We start from the raw sequence: 14,000 nt of genomic DNA, 5'->3' as shown, positions 1-14,000 counted from the left end.
AATTTATAACATACTCAACAAAATTACTTGATTTTGATTGGACAAGAGGAGTACAATTAAATCCCAAATTGTATTTTGTAGAGTCCCAATTAAGTTGCTCAATTTTGATGCTCAATCTTCTCGTACAATTCGGAATTTATAGATACTCGTGATATTTTGAAAATTCTCAAATTGGACTCGCCTAAAACCTCGTCCAATTTTGAAAACTTTCAAAACATCACTCGTACCTATAAATTCTGAATTGTACTCTAGATCGTGCGCTTTCCTATAGTACAAAACGTAAAAACTTACAGATTAAAAGTTTTCATGTGCAGTGGTGCACAGTTATTACATTTTCCCATTTCCAATTTAGCACATTTTCCCATTCCCGTGTCAATCTCTTGAGAATAAGATTCTTTGTTTACAGAATGGACTAAAATTACGTAGTAAACAGGGAGTGAAGCTATTTGTTATCAGAGGGAAAGAACATAAGTTTGTCATCTTCAGAGATTCAGGGGGGTGAAATAGACCTCTTTATCTTGGGCGTAATGTTTTGCCCATTTCAGACCACGTGTCATTCTCTTAAGTATCATTTCTTTGTTTGCACGCAAATAAAACACAGAATCCTATTTTCAAGGGAATGACACGTGGTCTGAAATGGGAAAATAAACGCCTAAGGTAAAGAGGTCTGTTCAAAATTTTCCATACATTGGTTCACTGGTCAAACACAAAGCGCTCAAGCGAGGCGGCAAGGTACTTTCAAAGGATTAGAGAGTTTTGGATTTACGCTCTCACGGCAAACGTGAAACGTCAGCTGACCAGTGAAAAATTCTTTTAAATTACTAAAAACGAATATCAAAAAAATCCAAGTAGTAGAAAAACGAAAAAATATTTGTGTGTGGTGAGAAAGTTTGCTAGAGCTAAAGTAAAATACAGGAAAACGATGAAAACGTGATCACGTTTGCAGTTTGCGGGGAGAAAAAAAGTCAATCTAAAACTCTATTACTCAAATTTGAACCTTCTTGCAACCTTGACTGAATGCTTTGTGTTTGACCAGTGAACCGATGTATGGAAAATGGTGAATTGAAAGTGTAGTGTAATTGAGCTGACGAGAACAGAACAGTCATAAGTCTGGTCTTGCATTGTTTATTTTATCGTTATTTCAACATTAAGTTCTACAACAGTCATGAGAACAACATTATAAACACAACAGAATTCTGGCTACATCCATGGAAATCATGTTTCTTAATAGTGATCACTAGGATCACAATAAAACAGGTATTACAGCACGTTTCATGTTTATGCCACCTCCTCAGCTTTGAGGCATCTGGGATTCTCACTTCTGTCTGATTCAGCCATTCCGAGGTTGAGAAAAAAACTGGGTGGACTTGGCATTGCAGTGGATTGTGGGACTGTTTTGGGGGACAAAATCGACATTATCTTGGATATATTCCCTTAGACAGTTTGACAATACACTGCATTGCCTACTTTCCCCCCTAAACTTCGGAATAGCTAATAAGTTTAAAAACAAGTTTTAAATTTGATGGATGGAATAAAAAATACATGAGAATGTATGGCATCTGGAGTGTATTTACTTAGGGTCACAGAACATGAAAAACACTGTATACCTTCCCTCCCTCCCTCATCAGAGGATCACAGAACCATTCTCTCTTGATTAATAATCAGAAATGTATTATTCCCGACTGACCATAACATATTTCTCATGGTCTCTAATCAAAAATATTGATATTCAATCGTTTCTGTTTTCCTCTGCCATATCATTTCAAAAAATAAATTTGAGGTGGATGAGTCCAGAACTACTTTGAGTTAACGTATGACTTTAGTATTTTTTTGTTGGCAGTAAAAGATACTCCCTTCCAGCGTGCTCTTACTTGTTATTTACTGGTAACATATCAAGTTTAGCAGGCATAACAAGAGTAACATGAACAGTATGGCTAGTTAATTTATGAAAACAAGAATTAGTCAGTTAGCACCAGTGCTGAATTTTCATCATGAAGTACAGCTGGTATTTTTGTACCCGGTCACAATTGTTGTCTAAGGGATGGAGCAGCGAGAAGAAAAGAAGGGAACCAGCCACATCCTAATTTTCTTCCACTCTCTAATAACCTAGCCATAACTATACTGCTTATGGGCTTTTTCTTAAAGCCAAGCTGAGACCATTCTAACAACTAGCTGGGTATATCATCCAGACTAATGCTCCTTGTCAATACACCTTTTCACAGTTCTGTTCAGTGACTACAAATAATAATTTTAAGTTAAGACTGGAGTTGCCGTGCATAGCAAAACTATAGCTTATCATGCGTGGCATCTACAACTTGGAACAATAATTTTTCATGGTCACTGAATGGAACTGTAAATAGGAGTATTATCTTTATATGAGCAATGATTTGTTAATCAATGATTTATCAACCAGGTTAAGGTGAGAAGATATCTGTATGACCTGCTCAAATTCTGGGATTACCACTCTTTTCATTGCTCAGGCTGATCGAAGAAACAGTGCGACAGGGAAATTGGAGAAATACACTTCCGCCAATCAAATAAATTGGTTACCTTTATGTTCTCTGATTGGCAGCAGTCTATTGTCCTATTTTTTCCTGTTGGGACTGTTGTCTCAATCAGCACGTAGCAGTGAAAAGGGTGGTAAGATTTTCGTTTGTTCAATAAAATATATTAAATACTTATTTATGACAAAAAGGACTTGATCTGTTACCAGTAAATGTAATAATATTTTATTTTATAAGTTATTTACTTGTTGCATAAAGATATACCCATCACAACACTTATTTCTAGTGCCTTATTAAATTAGGACTTAAAAATAGAATAACTTATGTGGCTTTTCCTTTTTTCGTTCAATTCAGTTTTTCTTTGTATGATATGAAGACTGTGAATGATCACTGGTGGACACACACACAGAGGTGGATCTAGGGTGTGGGTGTTCTGGGACAAGGGGGGGAAGCACACGGAAACGGAAAAGAATTGGAATCATTGAGAATCAGGAATCGCTACCCAGGAATCCTAAATCCCATCATGCAAATGGAAAGAAGTCATGAACCTTTGAAGTGACTCTGAGATGCTAAATGTTAGGAATTCCTGGGCAGGGTGAAGGTGAACACCCCATTACCCCTTCCTTAGATCCACCATGTGCACCATCAAAGCATGGCTTTGCAAGTCATTCATATTTAGTATGCCTGCATGTTGCCATTTCTTGGAACATGTGATTTTCTGTCATTCCTTGTTAGATTAACGAAAATATAAGACTCTGGTACTATATTAATATTAAGTAAATATTTCAAAATAATAAAATATAAATATATTAATCAACATTAATTCAAATTAATTTGTTCATTCGTGACAGCTATACAGTGATTCATGCCTACATTGATAGACAGCTTTGTGGGTATATGTAGGTACTTGGTAACTATTAAAGTGTAGCCTGAAGAAACACTGTGCGCATCAGACATTATACAGACTTCTTACCCAACAAATTGTGTAGCAATCCTATTATCTAGATTTAACTACCATTATACATTCATAAACCTCTATAGCATTATGAATACCCAAAAAGGAAGCTTTAGTATTAGTAAAGAATTAGACCCCTAAATTGCTGTTATAAGGTATATCTGTTTGATATAGTTGGTAGATTAATGGTAGTATAAAGTATATTTTTGGTGGGGTAAAATTATGATGGAAGTATGATGGCTAATGCAGCAATGGCCAGTCAATCGAAAACTTGGCCGGACTACATTAGAGCTCAATAGTTATAACAAGAAATCAGCAAGACACTGAATTTTGTGAATGACTATTACCCATCTCTGTGTGATAACATATTTGGACCTTCTTCTTTACTATTACCAGAGGCTATAGTGTACACCACTAGCAACAACAAACTGCTTAAATTGTACATTAATTTATTTATATTTTGTGTAATATATAATTTAACTTTGCCTTTGATTTCAGTAGCTTATAGATACCAATATGATCTGTTTGAAAAATATTACATGCTCTATCAATATTTTTGTATTTTTGATAATTTATCATGCTAAACCACTTAGGGAAAAGTAAATAAAGCTAAAAGAACCATAATTAACTCAATAATACAGTTGACCTAATCCACTGTTTATCCAATTCAAAATACGTTTTTCCCTTGAGTATCATTTCTTTGTCCCTCAGTAAGACTTGAGTACTTGATATGGATGGTACTCGAAATTGAAAAGTGCTCTCTCAAGGAAGCATAAGTCTCTACTATTTCGATAAAGTAGAACTCTGAACTTTAAATGAAATATATAATATTTTCAATAACACTAAACTTTAAATGCAATTTTGCAACACTTGGTGTTTTAAATTATATTTCCATGATTGTACTTTTAATCAATGTGGATTTAGTCAAACATTGGAATAAACTTTCTAGTCTGGCAGTATTTATATTGGGGGTTGTTTGTATGACAAACTTGAGTCAGAATCTTATCAGAGCACATGACCACATGACTGTGACACTAAGTTTTTAGCAAGATATTTATTTTTTCGTTTGAAATCAGAACCCCCTAACCCTCCTTATTTAACTGGTCCTTCTTATGCTTAGAATTACTTCACACACTCTGTCATACAATCAGCATATGGCTTAGGTTGGTGGACTGCGTCTGATAATGGATAATGATATAAATCAAAGCAGGTCTAATTAAGACATTCTTTAAAAAAATTTAAATGACGTCACAAGATCTATTGGAACAGGTCAAATAATTATTATAACTAAATTTCTGAGAACTTATATTTTGTAATTCAAAGAGACAATAAATGCTTATAATAATTATAATGATGGAGTATATGCTCCGACAAGACATGACTAGTGCCAGGCTATATAAATAATCTTTTGTACAATTCAATTTTAATATATTACTTCATTTTAATTCAATTATAACCTCTGGGATGTGAAAAGTATGGCTGATCAGGAGTAAAGCTAAAAGAGCTGGTTTACTGGTCCTTCAAAAGCTTCCAGATATCTCGTGGTGGTAGTGGTTGGGGGTTGGTGGGTGAACAATTATTAATCACCCTTCTAACCATGTTGAAAGTCACTGACAAGTAAGCTGGTATGAATTAAATTGTGTAGCATTCATCCTGCATGAATGTTAGCAATCTGATATAGTCATGGCCTTATTCATATGACACCAATTATTTGATCAAAATATTTCTTAAATACTTGATTTGGAATTGGATAAATAAAATAAATTCTTGATATTGTATCATTGAGTGAACCAAATTCAGTGTATTGCCATGCCTTCCTAACGACCCAGTCAATTTTATCAGCATCAGTCACTTATTTGAATGCAAGCTGGTGCAGTGCTACGATGTGATTGTTTGTGGCAGCATGCATAGCATTCATTATTTTTGTGCACTGAATGTCAATGATTGCATCTTTTTTCCATTTTCTCATTACTAATCTTACTATACCTTTCTGTTCAATAATTCTAGAGTGTTCTTAAACTGAAAATCATTTGCACCTTATTTAATCTTGAGATTTCAGTGTTCTTTCTCAAATTTGAATTTTCCGGTTTCTTTAGATCCAAATGAGACAATAAATCTCAAGAATATTTTCTCTTAACTTTTTCACACTTTTCTGTTCTACTAAATTCTAGCCACATTCCTTCACATGCATTTAAACACCAATAGGATGGTCTGTAATTTCGTAATAGACACTACACAGGCTAATAAACAACGTATAACATGTACAAAATCTAAATATAATGAGGTATTTGATGTCAAATCTATATTCTAGGAAATGCATGCATTTTTAAATTTATTTACATAATAAATATCCTGGTATTTACTGATGCATTTGGGTGCCTCTATGCTATCTGTTTAGACAGAATCCTTAATCTTGTTGAATAATAACATTACTATGTGTCAACTGAGACATGAAGCTATGTGCCTGTCTTAAGTTTAAAAACTATTTTCATATTAAAGCTAGATAATTTATTTGCCATTCTCAGCTTACATTATGTTACTTTAGCCTTAAGACAAGCACTCGGCCAAAAACCTCACATCACAGTGTGATTTAGTTTCAGATCCTATATTTGTGACCCATGAACGTTAAATATTTCAGTCCTAACTTAGTTTAACATAAGATTAATATCAAATGCTTTCTCTTTAAATATATTATTGGATCTTTTTCAGTTTTGTCAACAGATCAACACTCTTATGTACATTTAGCATGGTGTATTAACATAAATTTGGGAATATATTAAACTCGCTCTTGATTTGTGAATTGAAATTATATATATTAATTTTTGATTCAAGATAAACAAGCTTGAACAACAAGCTAATCATCTGATTACACATCACCATGCTAAATTTTATTCAGATTAAACCATTTCTTTCTTTTTAATTATTTTCATCTCAAACACAATACCTTGTCTTGCTACCTTCCAAGTTTTGGCTGTAGAGGATGGTAGGCTTATGATGAATTTGGACCAAAGATGGTTACACCTTAAGTGTTCTGAGCCAATTGGGATTGCTTAACTCAAAGAACTGTAGGCTTTTACCCAATAGTTGTCTGTGACAAATGCAACATTACAGGAAACTAGTGAAACTTCAGATAAACTTCAAATCTGATGGGGTAGAGATGGTGATGGTGGTGGTGTAGTGGTTGATTGGTTGGTGGTCAATAGTGGCAATGTTGAATAATTCACCTAAAATACAAGAAGTATACTCAGTTAATTATTACAAGTGCACACAAATATAGTGAAAATATTCATAAGGTTAATGTTAGGTTAGTGTTTTTCCCTTTTCCCATAGTCGCTTTAATAGTATTTTCCAATTATTATACATGTAGCCCTACCAAACTAGTCTCTTATATATATAGCCCCCTGCCCACTTGCTCTGCTGCTGTCCCTGCATGTGTGTGAATACAACAAAAGATCAAAAAGCTTAATTCATAAAATCATGCATGTTTTGTTCAGACGTAGACATATATGTAGAAGTATACTGATGATTCCCGTAGAAAACAAAAAGGCACAAAGGAATGGTACCTGTCATAAACAAATAAAATCCATAAAATACCAGTTTTTTTTCTAATGGCAAAAGAAATTGATGATGTTCTCTGAAGGATTAGCAATTCAAATCAAGAGATAAGATTTTTTTAGTCATTTTTAACTTGTTGCAAATGTTAACTTTAGTAATTATATATCTAAATTTTTGTTATATATTAAATACATATATATAGAGGATATTACATGGGCGCGAGGAAATACGAAATATATCTTAGAGTGTTGAAAAGATCTCTCACAAGTGAGCGCAGCGAATGAGTGAGAGATTTTCAACACGAGAAGTCGATAAATTTTGTATCTCCAAGTGCCCATGTAATATTCTGTTTATTATATAATTATCCATAAAATCAATTTAAAAAGCTTTTTATTATAAAAAGTTTTTATTTATAAACTAATAGCCTAAATACACATGGTGACGATATTTTCACATAACATGTTTTTTTCACATGTGAAAATATCAGTTTTTCGAAAAGGAGAAACATAGGTATTTTATGGATAGAAGATAATATAGGTAAGTTGTAGTGCTTGGGAACGAGGTTATTCCGGGCGAAAGCCCTTGGAATTAAATTCGGAAAAATTAATTTCCGACCTCGCTGGGATTCGAATCGATTCGATGCTGAAATTTGGTTTTTCGCTGCCATCAATCAAAAATATGAAAGGTATCGACTGATAAGGTTTGATTGATGGCAGCGAAAAACCAAATTTCAGCATGCAACTCGGAGACACAGAGTTCGCATGTTTATGAAAATTGCAATATTATTTATGAAAATCGCAGTAATTAAAAGCATTATGAACTGAATAAACCTCTTTAGAGAAGGAAATCTACTGTTATTAAGAAATATCATAGAAAACATAACAATTGGAAAATGCTTGGTTATAATAATAAATATTACAAGTACATTAGACCTACTTGTATGCCTTTTTTAGCACAGAAGGAAACCAAGATTACGAATACATATATTTCACAATTCATAACTTACGATAGGATTAATCTTATGGTCATTTACAAGCGCCTAACTCTCATCCCACTGATGTGCCATTATATTAATAGTAAATACAGTATTAAACTTATTAATATCAAACCAAAATGATCCAAAAGCTGATAATTTAATCATCTCTATAGCTACAGTGAAACACTTGCAGAATGTGTCAGCATTTTATGCCTCCTTTTTTTCCTTACTTTAAAACCTAAGAACTAATAGCTTTAGCATTAAGATGAAATCTAAATCTAAATTCAACAAAATTAATATAAATGAAACGAGCTTCTGCTTGGTGCGCAATGATTCCAAAAATTATTCAAGTTCAAAATTATTGAATATTTTTTGGCCAAAAACTTTTAACAGCAAAATTTTATATGAACAAGTTAATAAATCCTCTAAAACAAGTAGTTTTTGCTGGGTTAAGATAAAAATAAAAATCAATCAATCATGATTGATTTGAAGTTATTCGTTATATCCATGAAGGGTTTTAATATCTATCTGATTCACTTAGTCTTAATTTTTCAAAAAATGAATTTTTTAAAAATTTTTCTAATTTTTAACTTGAATTTAAATAAGATTTTCCTATACACTGTAGCTACGATTTATTAAATTACAAGAGATTTTTCTTCAAATGGATAAATATTGACTAAATTATCACTGTTGTTTTTGGTTGTAATCATCTTTTTCTCGTTTTCTCAGATCTATGATTTTCAAACTAAACATTAAACTTAGTATTGTATTTTTTTCCCCTGGTAATAAGAACAACAAGACAAAAGGAATCCTTCGCATATCTGAGAGTTCTTGGTATCACTAGGGAATTAAATCTGGAATGCATTAATTATATTTTGTTCCGCCGGGTAAGGTCATAACACCAAGATGGCTTCATATCTATCATGTGATGTGAAATCAATATAAACAACTTTGGTTTTTTCTAGTGCTGTGAACCAAGATTTTATAAAAATCTTATCCATGGCCATGCTTTGAGACAAAAGAATCCTAATAAAATATTCTATCACAAGATCACAATTACAAGTACAAACAAGGCAATAAACCCACACAAACTCCCACTCATTTTGCTCTAAATGTAATTTTTCATCTCTTCAAAACAATTTAATTGAATTCAGCATAGAAATAAAGTATTCATTCAAAGACACTATCTTAAAAGGTGAACGCATTGAAACCTCAAAAAGAATTGTTTTAGGGTTTAAGCCTTTTTTATGAAAGACAGTGGGATTGAAGCTGAGGTAAATCAATACAGCCATCTTCCCCCACACACAAGTCAACACAGCTTCGTCAAACTCAGGGGAAGGAATCTGTGAAAAAGAATAACAACACTAAAATAATCCAAATTATCAATACTATTTTTCATTTCTAACACTGTTTCTTAAACCATTTTAGAAGATAAATAAAATTAATGCAATTTTTGCTACATTTTGCTGTTTTATTGTGGAAAATTTAGTTTATCTGTTTATTTATATTAAAGATTGACATTAACTGAATAAATGAATACCACTTTGAAGGGAAAAAATAGACTACATAGATCAAAATGAACAAGGATTCGAGATATTAATGAATACCTTTTTGGTAAATTTAATAGTTACAAATATATAACAAAAATCATACAAACATATAACATTTATCATGAATAATGTAAATTGTGAAAGATATTTAAAAAAAATGAAACATGATATGTAGACTGGCAACCAAAAGAACAGTATTCAATAATAATTTGACTGATCTTAAAAAAAGCTTCCATAATCTAGATTTTGTTAAATCTGTTGTTCATTGAGACAGATAACAATTGTTGAAGACATTACTTACTATTTTGGACCTTTGAAGTTTGGTCAATCAACTGTTAGAGCAGCCAACTCATCTTCTAGTTCCTTCTTTCTGTTCAGCTTTTTTAGTTGGTCGCAGTCCATTTTCACACCAGTATTCTTTTTAGCTTCAAGAATGTGGATTTCACTCAATTTCTTTCTCAGCTTGCGAATTACTTTATCTTTCTCACCTTTCTTGGCATGATTAATTTCACAGCGTTCACTAGGCTCTGGAGATAAATCAGAAGTGTGGCCATTGATGCTTGGTAGACTGGATTCTCCATCAGAGTCAGTAATTATGTGAACCACTTTTTCTAGGTTGACAGATCCCTTGCTTGAAGGGGAGTGCTTTGTTCTTCTGGAATTTCGGGGTGGTCGGTGATTCTCAGACTGATGCGAACTACCATTATATGTGCCATGTTCACCACCACCAATGTCAGAGTGTCCAGACGCTGAGCTATTGGAATCTGTATCAGTATGGCTATGAGCATCATGGTTGTTGGAATAGTAACTGTTGTAATGGCTATGGTAATTTCTGTTGCCATGGTTACCATTGTGATTGTGACTGTTATAGTGATTATGATTATGATAGCCATTATGCATGTGCCTGCTTTGTGAATGGTTATTGTGGTGGTAGTTCCTGCGTCGGTAAGGTGGACGGTACTGTGGGCGTGGTGAGTACATGTTGTACTCGTATCCAACTCCTGGCATTGGTTGTGGCATATACTGGGGTACAGGCCCATTGGGTGGTTGAAATGTATAATGTGTTGGGTATGGTGACTGGCCATTCATGTTACCTACTACTTGATGGTATCCATTAGGGAATGCTATATAGGCGTTATTGTACATGCCTTGATTATGGTATGGTTGGTTGGTTTGGTATGGTGGTGTAATATAAGAATAGTTGTGTTGCCAGTTTTGGTTCACGTAGGTTTGGCTGAGTGATTCGTCCTTGTCTTCCAGATTGTTTTGCTCATCCTTGCGTTGTTTAATAACTTTGAGGAATTCTTCTTTCTCTTCTTTGGAGGGCGCATATTTCTTGTAGTCAAAGTGCTCTTGGATGCAGTCGTTAGTGTTGTTTTCATTGGGAATACCATTTTCCGAAGAAGGGATGTTACTATTTGATTGTGATAATTGCTTTTCTATTGCTATATTGTCATCTTGTGGCTCTATTCCGGCCATGTGTGAAACCGCATTCACCGAGCGATCTTCGAAGTCACACTTTTCTTCGCCATTCGCGCCATTTTCGTGCGTTTCTTCCTTTTCGCCGTTCTCGGCCGTTTCGCCGTTCTCAAGTGCCATGACGGTGGTTTCCTCGTCATTCGAAACTGTATTGTAGTTTTTCAAACCGCCTACTTTTAACCCGTTTATACATCCGGTCTTATCCGTTCGAGGATCCGACTTGCCGTTCATGTGGGGTTTCGCTTCTTCGGCTTCATCGACGTCAACGCTTTCGCTTTTGTCTAAAGGTCTCTTCTCTTCGCTGTCTTTGACATCTTCGCTCCCAAACTCAGACTTATCGGGGCAAACCATTTTGTGAAATTCAACTTCTTGGGCAAAAGATTCGTGTTCAGCATTGAAAGGGCATTTGATCTTTTCACTCTCATTCACCAAATAGTTCTTTCTACACTTGATTAAATGGTGATTCATTCGAGTCGCGGCCACACGGTGATTCTCGTCGTAAGGGCACACCAGAAGTCGGTCTAGATCATCCACATCATGGTCTTCGTCATACATTATATTTTTACCCCAAAAGATGGCTCGGTTAATATCCTCAGAATCGAAAATGGCCCGTGTACAATCAGCTGTTCCCTAACACAAAATCATTCAGACTTCTATCTTGTGACATGGTAATTCTTTATTTGTTCCATAAGACTACACATGCGCACTCTTATCCTCCCACCTGTTTTCAACTGGTCACCAGTTTCCCGGTGTCCTTATAGAATTTCCCCAAACCACCTCCGCTTACCTCTACCATCCAAATAATCCCTTCTATTGTACTCATTCTATCTTTAAGTTGGTCTTGTCTTAAAGTCTAGAGGTACTGACGCATTCTCGAATCAGGCGAAACTAGACACAATGGCTTCAGATTTGAGATCTGAAGTTTCGGGGGGATTATAGCTGTAGCCTAGGCCTGCTTGCTTGAATATTTCGCCAAATCTAGGTACCCGGAATATGAGTAAAAATAATATATTATTGTAACCGGAAGTAAAATAACTTCATCTCCTTAATCGTGCGACTATTTTTAACCTTTGTTGTGCCGAAAATACGAACATTTATAAAAATATTGAAAAGGAAAACAAGCAAAAAAATCACCGAAAATCTATTTGATAATTTTTTGAATTAATCATATATCTATCTAAGTCTTGGCGTTTGACTTTCTGAACTCTAAAAAATATTCTCCGATTAAAATTTGGACTCCTTCTTGGGAAAATATCATCCACTGAGTTTGACAGTGTTTTGAAAATACAAGGAAAATTTTTTCTTTTATTTTTGAAGTGTGAAAAGAATCAGCCTTTTCTAGTTCTGTCAATGAAAAAAATACTAAAAAATACTAACTCCGACACCAGTACGAGATTTTGCTGGTCCCAATCTGTTTTGTGACATAAGTCCCGACTATATATATTAAATTTCCGAATTACTGATTTGAAATTCAGTTTTCGTTTTGTTTCAGTTTATTCTTGAAAAATATTACAAGAAATAAAAAATCTAATCGACGAGGGTTGTCATCCGATACTTAATTACAATCAGCCTCTAAAGATGCAACATTATCCGAATCTTTGTCTTTAAAAAGACAAAAATGCCAGATTCGACTAGAGAGGATATCGACTACTAACTCATTATCAATAGATTTATGACATATCTCTCTTTTATTTCCCAAATTACGAAAGCGGAAGACGACATTACACGCGGTAGGGCCGATTAGGGCACTGCTTTCAGTTCCACTGCTTTTAAATACATTATATGTCCATTATGATGCAACAGTTGCCTGGATACCACTGAGAGCTGCATCAATACTCTCACTCTAAAACGTCCGAACTCCCACCAATCATTCAAAAGAATGGCGGTAAATATAGCATATATAGAGATATTTGATATAGTTGAGTGTGGAAAACAAACCGACTAAACCCAAATTTTAAAGACTACTTTTGGTTTGAATCCAATTTTCATTCTAAGGTACACAATGCAGTATAATAACCAAAATGTTCTTCCTAAACTAGAACAAAAAAATTTCTTGGGTGGTCAATGGAAAGGTGTTCAACAATAGCCGAAAAATATTTGGACTAGAATTCGAATTTTAACAAGATGTTATGAAAAAGACTCCAAAATAACTCCAATCAAAGTAACATTTGTACGATTTTAACAGTTGAATGATAAATATGCAGTGAAGCACTTAGCAAATCAGATGACAATCACAGAAAGTCATCCAATCAGAATCCCCTTGGCTTACATTATGTTTTCGATATTATGATCATGACACTGTTTCCCCCATCCAAAATTAGTGTCGGACATTCCCATCCATTTACACTGTTTCCCGAGTAACCAACTAAAAACCAAAACGTTAAATTTTATCCAAATAAAAAATCATGCGAAAACTGAAACCTCCACTGGGACGGACGAGTTTTTTCTTCAACAACAAAAAAAGATTTATTGATTATGTTCCTATAGCCTAAACAAAGCTATTTATCCTTTAGGTTATTCATAAGTTATAGTATAGTAGTAATAAATTATGCGTTCGACGTATATATAATGAAGTAGAGAGAATAAGAGAAAAATATCAAATACCCTTGGCAGGATTCGAACCCACATTTTCGGTATTCTAGTCCGATGTGTTAACCACTACACTACAAGTACCAACCACGGTGGTAACGCAGCCAGAATATGAAATGTAGGGTAATCGTGAGGATCCCAGAGCGATATTTTTTCTCTATAGATAAGTTGAACACCGTAAATATGTACGCAAAGGAATAGACATAGTATAGTAGTAATAAATTATGCGTTCGGTGTATATATGATGAAGTAGAGAGATATTCATAAGTTAGTTTTTAGTTCTAGTTTCTTAATTTATTTTTATTCATTTATTTTTTATTTATTTTTAACGAGGCAGGCGGGTGCTAATGTGAGAATATCGGATTGCCTGTGGTTTAGGTCAGTCGCTAGAG

At 34.1% G+C, this 14,000-nt stretch overlaps 1 protein-coding gene across 1 annotated transcript; it reads right to left on the bottom strand.

Annotated features, from left to right (window-relative positions):
- Positions 1-1,109: 1,109 nt before the first annotated feature.
- On the bottom strand, positions 1,110-11,689 carry LOC116292708 (uncharacterized). Its single transcript, XM_031700060.2, has 2 exons — positions 9,842-11,689; positions 1,110-6,683 (listed from the first exon to the last, which is right to left on the bottom strand). The coding sequence occupies exon 1, from the start codon at positions 11,572-11,574 to the stop codon at positions 9,865-9,867; it is 1,710 nt and encodes a 569-aa protein (XP_031555920.1). The 5' UTR covers positions 11,575-11,689; the 3' UTR covers positions 1,110-6,683; positions 9,842-9,864.
- Positions 11,690-14,000: the final 2,311 nt, after the last annotated feature.

The sequence above is a fragment of the Actinia tenebrosa genome, unplaced genomic scaffold (genome assembly GCF_029948245.1).
Source record: "Actinia tenebrosa isolate PJP-AT-01 unplaced genomic scaffold, QUT_ActTen_1.0 PGA_scaffold8__29_contigs__length_14323225, whole genome shotgun sequence".
Lineage (NCBI taxonomy): Eukaryota > Metazoa > Cnidaria > Anthozoa > Actiniaria > Actiniidae > Actinia > Actinia tenebrosa.
Note: the sequence above shows the minus strand (reverse complement) of the source record. Positions and strands in the feature narration are given on the sequence as shown.

Excerpts from the sequence above, each read along its gene's own strand:
- LOC116292708 (XM_031700060.2), bottom strand. The coding sequence starts at position 11,574 with ATGTATGACGAAGACCATGATGTGGATGATCTAGACCGACTTCTGGTG.